This window comes from Amphiura filiformis, chromosome 19, assembly GCF_039555335.1.
Source record: "Amphiura filiformis chromosome 19, Afil_fr2py, whole genome shotgun sequence".
In the NCBI taxonomy this organism is placed as follows: Eukaryota; Metazoa; Echinodermata; class Ophiuroidea; order Amphilepidida; family Amphiuridae; genus Amphiura; species Amphiura filiformis.
Genome location: NC_092646.1, coordinates 13,068,998 through 13,083,934, shown reverse-complemented (window position 1 = coordinate 13,083,934; position 14,937 = coordinate 13,068,998). Strand labels below are relative to the sequence as shown.

General features: G+C 36.8%; 1 protein-coding gene across 2 annotated transcripts in view; it reads left to right on the top strand.

The window, feature by feature from the left end:
• Window positions 1-13,485, top strand: part of LOC140140935 (hyalin-like) — a 29,318-nt gene extending 15,833 nt beyond the window's left edge. Inside the window, exons 5-11 of one of the 2 annotated variants that reach the window (XM_072162696.1) lie at window positions 1,676-1,795; window positions 5,511-5,765; window positions 7,848-8,090; window positions 9,486-9,611; window positions 10,294-10,533; window positions 11,608-11,849; window positions 13,366-13,485. In XM_072162696.1, coding sequence (XP_072018797.1) covers window positions 1,676-1,795; window positions 5,511-5,765; window positions 7,848-8,090; window positions 9,486-9,611; window positions 10,294-10,533; window positions 11,608-11,780 — 1,157 coding nt within the window. In that variant the 3' untranslated portion in view covers window positions 11,781-11,849; window positions 13,366-13,485. The remainder of the gene's footprint in view (window positions 1-1,675; window positions 1,796-5,510; window positions 5,766-7,847; window positions 8,091-9,485; window positions 9,612-10,293; window positions 10,534-11,607; window positions 11,850-13,365) is intronic. The other variant, XM_072162697.1, reaches the window with a different exon arrangement.
• The last annotated feature ends 1,452 nt before the right edge of the window (window positions 13,486-14,937 follow it).

Genomic DNA, 14,937 nt, shown 5'->3' with positions numbered 1-14,937 from the left:
AGCAATATCAGTTTTACTTTTATATATATTATTCCCAATTACACAAGATACATAAGGTACAGCACATAAGGCAATAAATACACCAAATATATCCAAATGCAGAAGAAAATTGAAGAAAAGTTTAAAACAGGGCAAGACAGTTTTGGACACTATTCATTTAAAGGCACAATCAATACTTGTTCTATACCAAGTATCTATGAAATAATATTCTGGTATCTCTGGGAAAACACACCTTTTGTTTTGCTTATTTTTAAAATCTCTTTCATAATTAAATAGCTCTATATTTTGGCTTCTTTCTGGACACTCGCAAAGTCGTTCAACTGTTTAAATGTTTATTTTAAGCACAGATGAAAATTATATTTGAATACTGGGCTGACTCACATTGGTTAGTGTGAGCTCTCGACATCCTATTTGAACACAAAAGTGAAGCCGAAAAAATAAGTTCCACACTTTTACCAGATCACAAAGAAAGTCGTCCACATCCCAAATTTTTTCTATTGAGGAATTTTCCCTATTTTAATTAAGTAACAAAGGAGTCTCCATTGTTAACATGAAGTTTCACAATATTTTGCCATTGTATTGTTGTTGTGTTGTTATTGGTTAATATAAATTAGTTTGTTTCTTAGCTTGTTTGAATGTTATTTCTAGAATTAAGTAGCCTTGTCCTTTATGTAGCATTTGCCATAAAATGTGTATAATATCACGAATTTAACAAAATCAAAATTATTTGATATCAGGAGGACATTCCTCGTATTCAAAATGCAATTCGATATGTCTGATGTGCTCCCAGTTCCTACAAAAATACGTGAAAACGTCGCTATCCGAGCCCTTAAGTGTTACTGTTAACAATATAGATGTGACACCTGCTCGTGACTTATTCTTTATTAACAGTGTCGTAGATTTCTTTGATATTAGGGGGTGGGGTTGGTAAAAATCTGGAAGTATAGTAGTGAATCCAGCACCTTTTGGCAACAGAATAGGTTTATGGTACAAATTCGCGCGAAGCGCGCAAACATTTTTGCCATATTGAAGCTAAAATTGCGAAAAGGCCATATAGTGCAATATAGAATAAATTCGCGTGAATAGCGCAAAAATGGGCACTTTAAGGCTAAAATTGCCAAACAGAGTGACACATGAGCGTTAAAATGCCACACGCCAGTCGGGCGTGTACTTTTTGAAAGTTCGATTCACTGATTTTGTAAACAAGGCTCGTGCATAACATTAAGCTTTGCAACTATTTTAAACTGTTGCAATTTGGTCATTGATCATTTCATAGCGAGCGTGTAGAAGAATTCAAATATTCACAAATATACTGTTGTCCTGTTGTTCTTGAGTTATGGTGTTATGCTGAAACAACAATACTTTTGTAAAACGTACATAACTCATTAACAACAATAAATCAAGCAAGTTTACAAAGTGTATGATTGTAGAATGAACTTTTTTAAAACATCAAAGTGTTATCAATAATATATTGATTTAGATAATGCCTACCCTTAATTGCTTTCTAAATCTGAGTTACCTTCGACAAAATGTTAGTGGTCACTTATAAATGCCGGTTCTCCTTTTTTTTTTTTTTTTTTTTTCACAAAGAGTTTCACAAAGTTAAGTTATACATTTGAATATCCAAATCCTTGGATTTGTTAAAACTTCTTTCATTCTACTAATTACGTTTCAGCATCAGCTTCACCTTGTTCATCAGCGCCATGTTTGAATGGTGGCGAATGTTCTTTTAACCGTTTGGGTTACACGTGCAATTGCGTGAACAGATTCACAGGCAGCCGCTGTGAGATTCCTCGTAAGTGAATGAATGAATGAATAGATTTATGAACTAAAAACTACTTAAAATACCGTAATCACTCAATAGTTAGCATATGTGCTTTCTATCGGGCGCTTTTGAAAACATGCAAAAATGAACAGCGCCATTCACAAAAATTGAAATTGAACCAAAGTCCGGCGCTTTACCAACTGAGCTAATGGAGTTGAGACACAAATTTGCAGATTTACTTGTTCGTATATAGCTATATGTGTATCGATGATTTGCTCAAAACACTTTACACTTTTGTGGATGGCGCTCTTCATTTTTGCATGTGTTCAAAAGCGCTCGATAGAAGGCACATATGCTAACTATCGAGTGATTACGGTATAGTGTTATGCTTCGACTCCATTGAATGCAATGAAATCCAAGAAACAGTGCATAATACATGCTTTCTGTACAACACATGACTGTTTACATGAAGCTTATAACCTGGGACCTATTTTGCACCAGGTTTATACTAAATGCGCAGAGCATGTTTATACATCATGATGCAGTCATGTCTACAGTAGAATTCATCTCGACCTTTGCAGGACTTAACCCCATTAAAAGCTAATAAACCAAGATAACACTCATTGAAACAGCTCAACTGATTAAATCGGATCTTCTCTGGTTGTGCACAAGTGACTGTTTTCATGTGCGATATCGCAATAAAGCTGGTATTCATAGCTTCAGTTGGGTAACCGATTATAAAGGAAACGAAAGGAAACAATGTTATGTGTGGCTTTGTTCACGAAATCAGACAATGGCGTGCTTTTTGTAAACCAGCATTCTTGAAAATGAGCAACATAATGATTTTTGACTTAACACGGTTTGGAAATAATTTCTTCATATTTTTGGTGTTATCTGTCGTTTACATGTCCTTCCTAAAACACAAAAGTACGACCCTCTCCAAACACCTAAATTAGCTAAAAATTTAGGACATGTTACAAAACTATATTGTCTAGAATTTTAGAAGAGTACTTTTAATATTGGCCGGTTATTTTTCACACAGCGACGTTAACTAGGCAATGTACTATTACCTATAACATTAACTAAAACACCAAAGTACGAATATTTCCAAACATCTAAATTAGCTAAAAATTTAGGACATGTTAAAAAACTATATTTTCTAGAACTTTAGAAGAGTACTTTTTATATTGGCCGGTTATTTTTCACACAGCGACGTTAACTAGTCATATCCCCATACTGTTAACGGAAAAGTTACCAAAGTCTATGTTGTCTGCGTAGGCAACATGCTGCTTGGCCGGCAATGTTTCCTGGGCAGGCAATCGGACCGGACTGATCATACTGACCTTGCATTTAAGGAAACGGTATGATTTTCTGTTCACTGAGATGGTGGTTTCAAGTTCCTTAGTAACATACGACGTATAATTTGAAATTAGTAATATCATTTTTTTTCAATTCTACACGTATCCTGGGGATAGCAGTAACTTGCACTTAAGAGCAATTTTTTCTGTACGTTGACTCTTGGACACGTCATCTCTTGGATTTTGCTGCAAGTCTGGGAGATAGAAGCTATTGGGCCCCAATGCAAAAATAGATATTTAATAAAAATCAGAATCCCTTTGTTGCCATGGTAATCTTGTTGTCCGGCCATACTTTGTGTTCAATTTAGCGAAAACAATTTGAACCTATTACCTTATCCCAGGGTAGGGTAGGCTGTCCAACTTAGTGGCGGGGGGGGTGGGGGTGGAGCTGAGACATAGGTATTCATTTTCGTCCATTGTTTGTAAGATATACATGTATTAATATTATGGCATGAAACTTTCCTTATTATGTTATAATAATAGTTTCCTATCTTGTACAGTGACAAATCATATGGATAAATCCATAAAACAATAATCCGAAGTTTATATGTTTTTTTGACTGAAATCCAATTTATGGCAAATTTTTATTTACTATTATGACGTCAATATGGGGATGTTTATACTGTTTGGGCAGTAATGAAATGAGTATACTCCTACTTATCCATTGGTACTAAAACCCCCGGGGGGGGGGCACATCAAAAATTTTTGGTGGGTATGCTCCCCCGGAATTTTGAGGTGGTGGGTCTTTGGGAGCTGATGGCGTACCGGTAAAAGGGGTCTTTCGGAGCTGCGAACCGGGCTGTGGACAAGTAAAATGGGGTCTTTTGGAGCTGCGAAAAGTCAAAATCAAGGGTCTTTCTTGGCTTTTTGGCTGAAAATCGCCTGAAAAAACAAGAAATATGAGGAATGAGCAATTTTTGGGTCTTTTAGAGCTGAAATCATCAAAATCAAGGGTCTTTCGGAGCTGTATTTTGGTCAAATATAGGGGGTCTTTCGGAGCTGCGAAACCCAAAAAGGGGGTCTTTCCGGGGGAGCATATCCGTATGGTCATTTGTGTTGAGTGCCCCCCCGGGACTAAAACCATAGACATCGGACGTTTAATATAGCTAAAATCCCCTGACGTGTTGCAACAAATGGGCTATTCCATTTAAAATCCACACTACCCCTGTGGAAGATTTAGCTAAAGTCTTCCACAGAGGGAGTATGAGTTTTGAATAGAATAGCCAATTGGATAACTTCCATTTAAAATACTCACTCCCGTTGTGGAAGATATAGGTAAAGTCATAATACAGGTGGAGTATGGGTTTCAAAATAATTAACCCTGACCAATTACATTTGAAAAACATACTCCCCCTGTAGCAGATATTTCCAAAATCTTCCACAGGGGTAGTGAGGATTTCAACTGGAATAGCCCAATGCCTCAGTTAGTTGAGGTCAAACTCAAGTTTGTCAATCAATGAGTGCTATTTGACTTGAAACTGATAAAATACAACTCTTTAATATTTCCTCCCATGTGGGAAAGTGAAATAGTGTGATTACGCGCGCAAATTCACGTCGCGTGACGCGGGGCAAACCTGAGTGTATGTCCAACGCAGTCAAGTCGCATTCGGTATGTCGTTACCGCCAGCAAGCGTGTGTAATGAAAGATTGTGGTCAAACTGGCATACATATTTTCAAATTATTTTGGAATAATGGCCCATACGTTTTGGATTCATAAGTGCAAAAAGATGCAAGTTAAGACCATTCAACAGATACATATTTCGCAAGCATGAAAGTCTTACCGTTTTAAAATGTAACGACGTTTTGTACATTTTTTTTTACTGAAACATCGATTTCTCAGAGTTCAGTTTTGACAACATTGTACCAATTTTGCGAAAAGATAAAAACGGTAAAATTTTTGCACTATCGTCTGGGGACGGTTTTCTTATTTTTTTTCAAAATATTTGTTTTAAAGAAAAATAGACACCTTTGTGAAACTTTTTTCTGATAAATGTTTTAAAAAACGAGGCGAATTTCACTTCTCTACTATTTGGGGGTGTTGTCACAAAAAATTGGGGGCAAAATTAATATTTGTGAATTATTTATCAAAACTTCCAAAAAGGTATAGTTTTAAGACTCAGAAATAATGAAGTCGAAAAAGGTCCATGTTCGCTTCCATTACTCTCCCCTTAAGTGGGTGGTTCTGAATGTTGTATATTCGCATATTATTACACTCTATCAATTTTAGACTTAACAATTAATCTTATAGATTTGAATTTTAAATCTTAAAGATATGATTTTAGACCTGTAAGATTTAATTTTACATTTAATACTTGATTGGTCCCTAATCACAATCCCTTTTAGAATGTATGTGAAGTAAAAAGCGTTTGTATCCATTACTTTTTTAGCATCTGTAGACACACAGCCACCGACCATATTCAACTGTCCAAATGATATCATCAGGACCGTGCCTTCTGGTCAGACATCAATCGCGGTATCATGGATCGAACCAACTGCGACAGATGATTCCGGTCAGGTGCCAAATCCTATCTTTACACATGCTCCTAACAGCGTGTTTGACATTGGTACTACGCAGGTTATCTACATATTTACTGATGCGTCAAACAACCGGGCTACTTGTACTTTTAATGTGCAACTTTCAGGTATAAGCGTTTATAAAGATTTCAGTTTTAAAATTAGCAATTCCAAGTATAACAAATATTGCATCAAACGATGCACATTGCGGCTTTTTCTCATATATCGCATTTAGCATCCAAACTGTTCACTTGCAAATCTGGGTCGGATTCCATTGTGGTTTAAAGTTCCTTTTTTTTCAATTCTATACTTACCTGGTGATAGCAGTAACCGTGCGTTTAATCTATAGATACTACCCGATTAGCCCTCATCTATAACGAAGATCTAAATTGATACACTACCTAACCCGCCTGGATGGTTTTCATGTAGCCTATAGCTCTAAAATGCACAAACAGACCACTAAACGATTCCATCTAATTGTAGGCTGTCCAACATCGTGGGAGGAGGAGATTAGGGAGTTGAAGCCCAGGTTCCAACTAAGTTCCTTAGTAATATCACGGGTTTTGTTTTTCAATTCTATACGTACCTGGTGATAGCAGTAACCGTGCGTTTAATCTATAGATACTACCCGATTAGCCCTCATCTTTAACGAAGATCTAAATTAATACACTACCTAACCCGTCTGGATGTTTTTCATGTAGCCTATATAATAGCTCTAAAATGCACAAACAAGCCACTAAACGATTCCATCTAATTGTAGGCTGTCCAACATCGTGGGAGGGGAGATGAGGGAGTTGAAGCCCAGGTACACATTTTCGTTAATTTTTGCAAGATATATTAATATTAATATGGCAAGAAACTTCCTTATTATGTTAAAATAATGGTATCTTATCATGTACAGTGACAAGTCATATCATTCATATGGATAAATCCGCACAACAATAATCCAAAGTTTATGTGTTTTTTGGTTGAAATCCAAAGTATGGCAAATCTTGATTAAAAATCAGCGATTTTTGGAGGTTTTGGTCAATTATGACGTCAATCTGGGAATGTTTTACTGTTTTAGCAGTAATAAAATGAGGATATCCATACTAATGTCCATTGGTACTAAAACCATAGACATTGGATGGAAGAACAGTGTTTTAGGCTTACATGTGTAGAAAACATGAGCGATCAGTGGCTTATCAGCCTATTTAGGGCACATTTTACCTGTTTGATGTTGAATGGCTTCTTTTATGACTGTGAGTAATGCTGAATAATATGTGAGTGGACGCGGCGAATCAGCCGTAAACTCGGCAAATTGTATTTTGAGTTAAAGTGTCAAATGTATGTGAAGGTCGTATTCATAGGTGTATCAATTCGTTGCGACAAGTATCTTATCAAACGCTGTTTAAATCAATCAATAATACTACTGCTGAAGAGGATAATAAGCTTCTACCTATTTCTATAGAATAGTTCTTGTCTTTGTTTGCTTTGGCTAAATCCTGTTCAAGTGGTAGATAACAAAGCATTGTATTTTGTCTAGGTATGTATAATCAACAATGAACAATGAGAGGATATTTCTGAACCTCGTTGACTTGGGTATTATTTGAAATGACCGCCAATTATGACTGTTGGATATTTATTACCAGAAATGTAGAAAAAGAGACACATGTAGAACCGATACAAAATACAATTTTGTCGAAGGAACAGAGTTCAACAAATCATAACCCCGCTTTTGGATATCGTTTGAAGTCAAATGATATACCATTTTAAAGCTTATGGTGTATATTTTCTAAACACGGAATAAAACAAAATTGACCGGGCCGACTTTACGGCTGATTCGCCGCGTCCAGTCACATATAGGTGCTATTCATGCTTATAATGAAGAATATTCTTCTTCTTTTGTACACATATCTGTGTCGATGAAGACCCAAACATAATTTTAGAATCCGATGTTTGAGAATTGTTTAATTCAGAACTGCAACATTTTGGACTTAATTTCTAGAGAATATAACGTTGTGTGGCAGATGATGTGGATTCCACGACCTATACGTTCCTAACTGGTTAACGCCTTTAGGATTACTATCATCTCGTATAACTGGCCTGGACATCATGCCTTTCCATTAATATTATTCCATTATGCTGAAATTAATCGTGTAGCTCATGTTCTGCAATTTTAGGAAATCAATATTATAACATTTATGTTAATTAAATGATAATTTATGTAGGCGGAGGGGACACTACTCCACCAAATCTTAACTGCCCAGCAGATCAACAAGGTCAGGGACAAGAAACATGCATAGTCACCTATCCACCAGCAACTGCAACCGACAATAGCGGTGGATTTGTTCTACTATCATACAGACCATCCGGGTCATCCTTCCCTAACGGACAGACTACAGTTACGGTTACCGGAACTGACCCTAACGGTAACCAGGGAACCTGCACATTCACTGTAGCATGTTCTCGTGGTATGTTTTATTTCTGTAATTTTCATATTATAGTTATTATTAAAACACAACGTAATTATCAAGAGAAAATCATCAAGAGAAACAAACAACTTTTTCTTTTGACATGTTTGACGTTAATATACAACATAATTTTAGTCATTATTATGTTTTCAGAATCTTGCATCTCACACATGTTCCTCAGTTCGGTTCAGTTTATCCAGCAAATACAAAGCGTTTTTAACAGGTTATATTTTATATTTTTTGTTTTGGCAAAAATGACATTAACTGTCGGGTTATATCAACATAATAAAGGTCATGAAATGTTTTAAAACGTTTTGTATAAAAACACACTACAAATGTTTTTTAAATGTTTCGAAATGTTATTGTAAAATGTTTTTGCACACATTTTGCCAAATATTTTGTCAACACTTAAATAACATGTTAGAATATTTTGCAGTAAGTTATCAAAAAACGTTTTTGAATGTTATGAAAACGTTTTATACCCTTTATATAACCCGACTTCAAAGGTTTCCTGGCAACCTTATGTAACCTTTTGCAAATGATGTTTTCTGGCAACCTTTTGCAAATGATGTTGAAACTCTTTTGTGTTTGCTGGGTATTTCATCCAATTACAAAGTATTGCACCCACATACACATAAGGGTACAACTCGCGCGAAGCGCGGGAAAATTTGCAATATGTCGGCACTTCCCTGGTTTCTCCGAGTCTTAGTGATGAAGAATAATTAAGCCCCCGCAAGCCACAGGTTCCTAAGCCTATGCAGCTATATATCACACTTTAAGGGTATACGATGTATTGTTGGTCAAAGCAGCAAACAAACATGTAGTTCACAGCATCTTGCAAATGGTAGTGAGCTTTAGCAAAAATTGCATTGCTCATTTCATAGCGAGCGTGTAGAAGAATTCAAATATCACATATATACTTCTGTAGGTCCTGTGGTTCTTGAGTTATGTTGTAAAGAGGGCTGAAGCAACAATACTTTTGTAAAACATACATAACTCATTAACAACAATAAATTAAGCAAGTTTTCAAAGTATATGATTTGTAGAATAAACTTTTGCAAAACACCAAAGTGTAATTTTTCAATAATATATTGATTCAGATAATGACATCGATTGTTTTTCGCTGCTTCGACCAACAATACCTCATCTACCCTTAAGAAGCATGCATAATGTGTAATATGCCAGCATCTTATAATCCATACAAATAGTTATCACACAGCAATATTTACACTTTTTACTCTAACACAAGAAGGTTGTTGTTTAGTTGTTTCACTTCTATAGTAACCCTGTTATCCAGAGCTTTTTTTAAGAGGCATTTCCAGTTTTTAAGGATAATTATTGTGACTTACCTGTCGACATATTTTGATTTCAATAATGTTCATTTTTTCTTTGCAGTTTCAAGTCCATGCGATTCATCGCCTTGTCAGAATGGTGGACAGTGTTTCCAGAGTGACAGTGACCCGCCCGAATACTTCTGTGTCTGTCCTGATGGATCGGTTGGCCTAACTTGTGACATAGTTGGTAAGATGTATACTGATAATGGACTCTTGTAATTTTGACATTTGACATAAAAAGCTACCGTCTTAGCTTGGCATTGTGACACATTCCCGCATCTTTATTCAGACATAATACCCTATCTACTCTCAACAGAGATATCAGCATACCGCGGAAACATGGCATGTAGCCTCAGGGGATCGACGCTAAGTCAGGTCCCGCGTGAGCAAATTCAAAAATAGCGCAAACAGTACGAGCGTACACAAAAGAAACTTAGTGCGTAAGATAAGCGATGTCGCCAGGTCTGTACGCTGTACCGGCGTCAGCTGAATTCGAGTACGCTTAGAGGGCACAGGCATGGAAAATTCCAATCTGTGTATTAATAATCTAAGGATACCAGAACTGATAGGACATTTTTAGGCCAATCAAATTAACAAAATCACCCACCACTAATTGTAACAAAATCCATTTCGCATGCGGCAATCTTCCAAAAGTTAACCCAAAATCATATCAAAAGTCCCCCAAAACCCAAGTAGTGGAACAGTGGCTATATTTGCATAAATCCAAAATGTTCCGCTTGCAAAAGCATTTAATAAAAAGAATAGTTTGTCATATCTCAGGTGGTTTGTTACCTTGGTAACATGGCAAAGAAGATCATATTCCATTGAGCCGATTGACCTAGACCTATTTGGTGATGTTACCTTTGCAGGCGATACCACTCCACCCAGTCTTAACTGCCCAGCAAATCAACAAGGTCGGGGACAAGGAACATGCATAGTCACCTACCCACCAGCGACGGCAACCGACAATAGCGGTGGATTTGTTGAACTAGCATACAATAATCCATCCGGGTCATCCTTCCCTAACGGACAGACTACAGTTACGGTTACCGGATTTGACCCTAGCGGTAACCGGGGAACCTGCACATTCACTGTAACATGTTCTCTTGGTATGGTTTATTTCTGTAATTTGTTTATAATAGTTATTATTCAAACACAACGTAATTATCAAGAGAAAAACGAAAACACCAAATAACATTTTCTTTTGACGTCAATATGCAACTTTAAGTTAAGGGAGTGCGTTCTTAGGGCCCGGGGGTCTCTGCAGGTAACATACTTTAACGGACCCGTAAAATGTAAACTTTTTAATCTGTTTCTTTTTTTTCATTCAATGAGTCATCTTGAACTATCCATACAGACTTATGAGGTATCAAAATTTGAAAAAGCTAATTTTGGTTTCTTTTCACTATTTCTGTTTTAAAGTTCGATGCATTTTGAGTTATTATCTCGTAATAAAGTACTATTGAATCATCTGGACTTACTATTTTTGATAGCGACAGTATCGCGTCTCATCTAAGACGCATCAACAGGCTGACTGATCAGATGATGACCTGTTGACCTGTGACACACTTGATGGTATGACGTCACAGGAGAGTCGCCGGGGTAGCTTTCTGATTGCTGTGTCGTAGGTCCTTGAAAGGTTCTGGCGCAGTCCCCTCCTCTGTTGAGTGAAGGTTCCTCTCGCCGGACATGTATTGCCTCCTTGACGTCATACCATTAAGTGTGCCACAGGTCAAAAGTTCATCATATGATCAGTCAGCCTGATGATGCGTCTTGAATGAGATGCGATACTGTCGCTATCAAAAAAATAGTAAGTCCAAATTAATAGATTCAATATTCATTTTATTATGTTTATCTATCTGGATAACCGAGAATATTCACAAATTTATTATCTCGTATTAAATCGGGTAATTATCCTTTGTTATAATTATATTTACATGTATTTGTGTAGAATAATAATGTACACAGCATATTAGTGAAATATGGGACCCAGATGTTTGTGTCAGGATTATAACTTGGCATCATGGTGTATTATGCCAAAACACCAAAATTGAAAATCAGTTGTGTTTCAAATCCGCTTAAATTGGTATCAGATCTGATGATCTGTCTTGTTTTCAGTCAACACGCGTTTTATGAATTGCACTGTTCAGTCTTTCCGTTTTATTCTATGGTCTATTATTAAGCTTCTCCCGTGTGTTCGTGTGGAGAGGACATTACGCGGACAATCCCTCTCAACGTTGGCGGCGCTTCAATAGTATTTACTGAGTGTACTGCTGCTGATAGTTCTGGGCCACTTTCTATGGTATCAAGATCACATACGCCGGGTCAACGTTTCTCAACAGGGCAACTCGAGTAGAATATGTATTTACCGATCGCTTGAATAGTAGAGTAACATGTGGATTCACCGTGACAGTAGACATAGAAGGTTTGTAGAACACAACATTGTAAAGCCATTTGGAATTTTATTACAAATATTCTTAGTAAAATTACCGAAACTGTCCCAAATTCTTGGGTCAAATTTTTTTTTTATTAATTTTTAAAAACTAGATCATTCACCAAAAATATTTGAAATTTGGGCCAAAATCGGGCCTTTTATGATTTTTTTGAAAAATCAGAATTTTTTGACCATTTTTGGTGCAAATTTCACAAAGTTGGTCGAAATTTAAAAAAAATGAAAAAAACTTGTCCTAGATATTTTGATCTAGTTTTTAAAATTAATTAAAAAACAAATAATGGCCCAAGAATTTTTTGTTACGATGCACGAAAAGAAGTGGGCCAAAAACCGTTATGTTTGGGATTAAGGAGAACATTACTATTTACTATCCAGATATGTTATATAGGTATAGCTTTGCAACTTAATGGAGAGACATTTTGAAATTTTTGCTTTCTGTTGCCATGGCAACCGTTTTTTTCGTCTAGATTTGACTCTGAAGACCTATAAATCAAAGAGTAAAGCAGATATCAACAAAGGCTCCCACTAAGTTGTAGAGCATTACAACTAGTATATGTGTGCCAAATTTCATGGTCATAGACCTATGGGAAGTGGAAAAGTTTTGGGGGGCAAACGTCTGACATCGCCGAATTACTATTTTGAGATATTAGCATTTTTTTTTAATTCAAATTTTAGAAACACTTACATTTAACATGTTTAAATATTGATATTTGTATTGATTTATATTTTTCCCAAATTACTAAAACAGTTTACACCATAAATTGCTGTTTACTTTGCTGTAAATAATATTGTTATGAAATTCCTTAACTATCGCAGCTTGAAAAACAATAAAATACAAAAGAAATGATTTATATAGTAATAAGATAAGAACGAGCTGCTATTTCTAATACTTTTCCGTGACTTATCATCTTGTATTGGCAATAACTTTAGATAGGAATTTTCCGATTGTAACCAAACAAAGACCAAATTAAAGCTCAGAAATAGTACAATTTACCTCTGACAAAATCTCCATTTTACAAGGGTTTGGGAAGTTGAGGTGTGGTCCCCCTGATCGCCCAGCCACCTTTGCATAGTATTTCTGTTGGTCTGAAAGGTCATCGAACCTTACATAGGGTAAAATGTCAAATTCCTCTATACGGTCAAAAAATCAAAGTGCTCCGATTTAGACAAAACGTTCGTTTTAATTCAATTCAAATACAGATAGGATTACGTAATAAATCCAATAGGTCAAGGTCAATATAGGCCTTACCGCTACTTGACCTATTTTGCATTGTTAACTAGGTAGCGAAACTGATCACAACACAAAGCCTATGGCATATCAAAATTCGGAACAGCCCAGGCTTGAAACAATATTGTTACTACTGTGCACTACGACACCGAATATTCAACATTTCCTCTTTTTAATCCTGTAACAGCTTAGTCCTATTACGTCATAGTTTGTAATTAAACATATATGCGAATTGGGCATTTTGTTCTTTTCTCATTATAGTTGATACCAGACCACCGGTTGTGACATGTCCGGACGATATCCGCAGAGCATTCCCTACGAGTAGCAATACCCGTAGTGTAAATGTGATGTTTACAGAGCCAAGTGCAGCTGATAACTCTAGACAGGTGTCTCTTGTCTCCAGGTCACACTTCCCCGGTCAGCTATTTCATGAGGGTACAACAGCAGTCACGTACACTTTTCAGGACTCCGCTGGTAACAGGGCAAGTTGCAGTTTCAACATTTTTGTTTTTGAAGGTAAGAAACACGAACTGCATCACACCATATGACACGTATAGAATTAACCAAATAGTAGAAAGAAACAAAAAACAAAACAGAACAAAACCTCCCTCCGACCAAATGACAACAGGCAAACAAAATCTGTAGACTGCCAGGGAATATTAGAATGTGTTTCTCAATATTATCAGGCCGTTGCAACTCATATACCAGCAAAAAAGTGGGGACACCGTCGGCTTCCCCCGTGTATTATTCACCGATGCCATTATCACGTGACTGAAGAAAAATGCTGCTGCCACCACAGAATTAGAGACAGAGAACCGGGACCCGACCGCCATCTTGATACATTATGAATATATCACAGAGGAGTAAGATAGACAGAGCGCGTACCACCAGTCAAAGTCCCCGTGTATTGTATGCTACCAGTTCTCGCATATTCATGAGGGCCGATTGTTCGATCGTGCTGTGTCTAACAATCACGCCAGCGCTGCGTGCCTTCGCGTATACGCGATAGAGCGTTGCGTGCTTTCGCGATTACGCAATAGACCATAAAAATACGCGGTAATTGCGTAGCAGTCTCGCCTGTCGCATTTCATGGAACAATCGGCCCTCATTATCGGATGAGGCGGAGACTTTGACTGGTGGTACGCGCTCTGTCTATCTTACTCCTCTGTGGAATATATGAATATACAATTACAGAAAAATACTGCTGTCACCAACGACAGCTAGCGGTATAGGCTACGTAAATCTCGTATTTACAAATGTATATAAGGACTTATATTTTGTCACTGTCCTCACGTCGGTGAACGGAGTTGCAAGTCCATCGCACCGTCGTGCTCTATTCTTCGTCCATGATATTATCAGTATTTCTTACAGGTGGTTATAAATACCAAACAATTATAATCGCGAACCGAAAGTAATAGAAGTTAAAAATTATAATTGCTCCGATTTTCGTTCAAGTTGTAACAAATTTTGTGAATACCAAAGGAATTCAGAAACATAATAGTTTGCGCTATCTACAATGTGTATAGTTATCAAGATAATAAAGACGATAACAAAGGTCAAACACCATAGGTTGCCATTTGATCCTCCGTAACTCATCAACAAGACATCGGAGCGGATTTAAACTATTATGTTTTTGAATTCCTTTTGGTAGACGAACAATTTGCTTCAACTTTCACGAAAATCGGACCAACTTTAATTTTTGACCTCCATGCAAACTGGAAATTGGAAATTGACCCTTGACCTTTAGCGGCACTTAACTTCTGAACCAAAGGTCGTAATGAGAAAAAAAATGATATATTTGTGATCCTTGAGCCTAGACAAATAACTTGAAAA